At 42.9% G+C, this 2,167-nt stretch overlaps 1 protein-coding gene across 1 annotated transcript in view; it reads left to right on the top strand.

Moving 5' to 3' along the window:
• Positions 1-219: 219 nt before the first annotated feature.
• The window catches only part of LOC104492607 (protein transport protein Sec23A-like), a gene marked incomplete at its 5' end in the record, with an annotated part of 4,341 nt that continues 2,393 nt past the window's right edge, over positions 220-2,167 (top strand). The window contains 4 exons of the mRNA XM_010135190.1: positions 220-297; positions 578-739; positions 1,409-1,495; positions 1,991-2,146. Of these exons, the coding sequence (XP_010133492.1) occupies positions 220-297; positions 578-739; positions 1,409-1,495; positions 1,991-2,146 (483 nt within the window). The remainder of the gene's footprint in view (positions 298-577; positions 740-1,408; positions 1,496-1,990; positions 2,147-2,167) is intronic.

Raw genomic sequence — 2,167 nt, 5'->3', positions numbered from 1 at the left:
CGAATCATCGTTCTCATTCCAGTAAGATACAGAAACCACTGACTTAAAGAAATTAGCCTGCAAATTTTATATTACTTGTTACTGCACGTTCATGCCTTGGTTGCTCTGTTTGAAAACAACATGCTTCCAAAAAAAAAAAGTGTTAATTCTAAAAGAAATTTTAAAAAATAGAAAAAAAAGAGAGAGATGTAACCAAAGTATCCATTTTGCTTTGAACAGTGTCAGAAATTTGGACAATACAACAAAGATGATCCCAACTCCTTCAGATTGTCAGAATCATTTTCTTTGTATCCCCAGGTAAGAACTTCAGTTCCCACGGTTGTGGGGAAAAGTGTGCAAGGGTGAGTGATGATAAAACATCTTGTCATTTATCAGATTCAAGAGGGGAGGAACAGATGCTTTTTTAATTTGGTGGGCTGGTCCAGTGCTACAAATGACTGATAAGGGAAGAACACTGAGGAGTTAAAAAGGGGTAGACTGTTTTTCTAAAGAATTTCCTGTTTGGGAAGACTGGACTTGGCTGCAGAAGTTTTGGCAACTTCCTGACATTCCTCTTCCATTCATCTTTCTGGTGTAGTTCATGTTCCATCTGCGACGCTCCCCATTCCTGCAGGTCTTCAATAACAGTCCAGATGAATCTTCTTATTACCGTCACCACTTTGCTAGGCAAGATCTGACCCAGTCTCTCATTATGATACAACCCATCCTTTATGCTTATTCTTTCCATGGACCTCCTGAGGTAAGTTCCTGTATAACAGGAAGAGGTGGATCAGTCCAAAATAATGAGTATTCAGTCAGAGTTAACAATATTTCAGCAAAGAGGCCCCTATGTATTTTTTTAATCAAGGTAATTATTAAAGAATGAGACGGAGCAATGTAAAATATGAATTGTGTTTTCAGTATGCTAACAGCTTTGATTTAAAAAAACCCTCGAATTACCAAAAAGCCCTGCCAAAAACAACCTTCCCAACCCCCCACCTGCTGCGGACAGACACAGACTCCGTCATACTGACAGGGTCCTTGAAAGGAGTGTGTCCGGCAGGAAAGAAGTGCTGGAGCTGCTGGAGTAAGACTTTGAAACCTTCTTGGCAGTGTTTGCCAGAGTTCACGTTACTCCTTGTTACTCTTGAGGTACTTTTTGTCCAAGATCATTTCAAATGAGACGTGGATAGCTGTAGAAATTGCTCTCCGGTATCCTGCGCTTCACACAGTGGCTGATAACCTGCTGCTTCTTCTGTGGTGCTGCAGCAGCCTGACAGTGCTCTGCTAGGCGTTCACATGGCCTGAGCAGCCACTGCTGCAGTCCTGTCCATACTGGCAGGGCTGAGCAAGCTGTTTGGCCAACCATAAAGGTTAATACAGTTCTGAGGGCTTAGTGGTGCCTGACTTTCTTCTTTATTTTCCCCAGCCAGTGCTTTTGGACAGCAGCAGTATTCTTCCTGACAGAATCCTACTGATGGATACTTTCTTCCAGATAGTTATATACCTTGGTGAGGTACAGTGAAACATGTTCTCCTTCTCTGTTTGCACTCCCTTCCTCCTGCCATGCTCGCAGACAGCATCACTCTTGGTACAAAATAAGCTGCTTGTAAAGCCCACTCTAGAATAATAACATTGTGTGTTAGGTACCTTGAAAATACTGTAAGGCAATGGCTGCTTCAACTCAGATTAAAAATGTCAGCCGTTTATAAATGCTTTGTGTTTCTGTGTTGGAGCAGGCCGAAATATAAAGGCTCGAAGATTGCTTTTAATCTTTCATTGCTCTTGCACTGCACAGACTGCTGCCAGCTTTTGTGCTGAGTGCCTGTTCTTGAATTCAGGGACAGAAACTAAATAATGATATTGCCAGAGTAGTGACAGCATGCATTCGCCCTCCGCTCGGTAAACAGAAGTCATGTAGTCTTCTGTTGGCTTAAGATGTGCAGGTTAAAAAGGGGAGGCTTGCAGACATGTCTATTCTTTTTTCATTTCCTCCCTGTCCTGTCAATAGACTATTGCACAGTGGCAGAAAGCTGGTTACCAGGACATGCCTGAATATGAAAACTTCAAGCACCTACTGCAAGCCCCTCTGGATGATGCCCAGGAAATCTTGCAGACTAGATTCCCAATGCCGCGTTACATCCACACGGAACATGGGGGCAGTCAGGTAAGGACTCTTTCTCCTGCT

The sequence above is a fragment of the Buceros rhinoceros genome, unplaced genomic scaffold (genome assembly GCF_000710305.1).
Source record: "Buceros rhinoceros silvestris isolate BGI_N320 unplaced genomic scaffold, ASM71030v1 scaffold27784, whole genome shotgun sequence".
Taxonomy (NCBI): domain Eukaryota; kingdom Metazoa; phylum Chordata; class Aves; order Bucerotiformes; family Bucerotidae; genus Buceros; species Buceros rhinoceros.
This window is presented reverse-complemented; position numbering and strand designations above follow the sequence as displayed.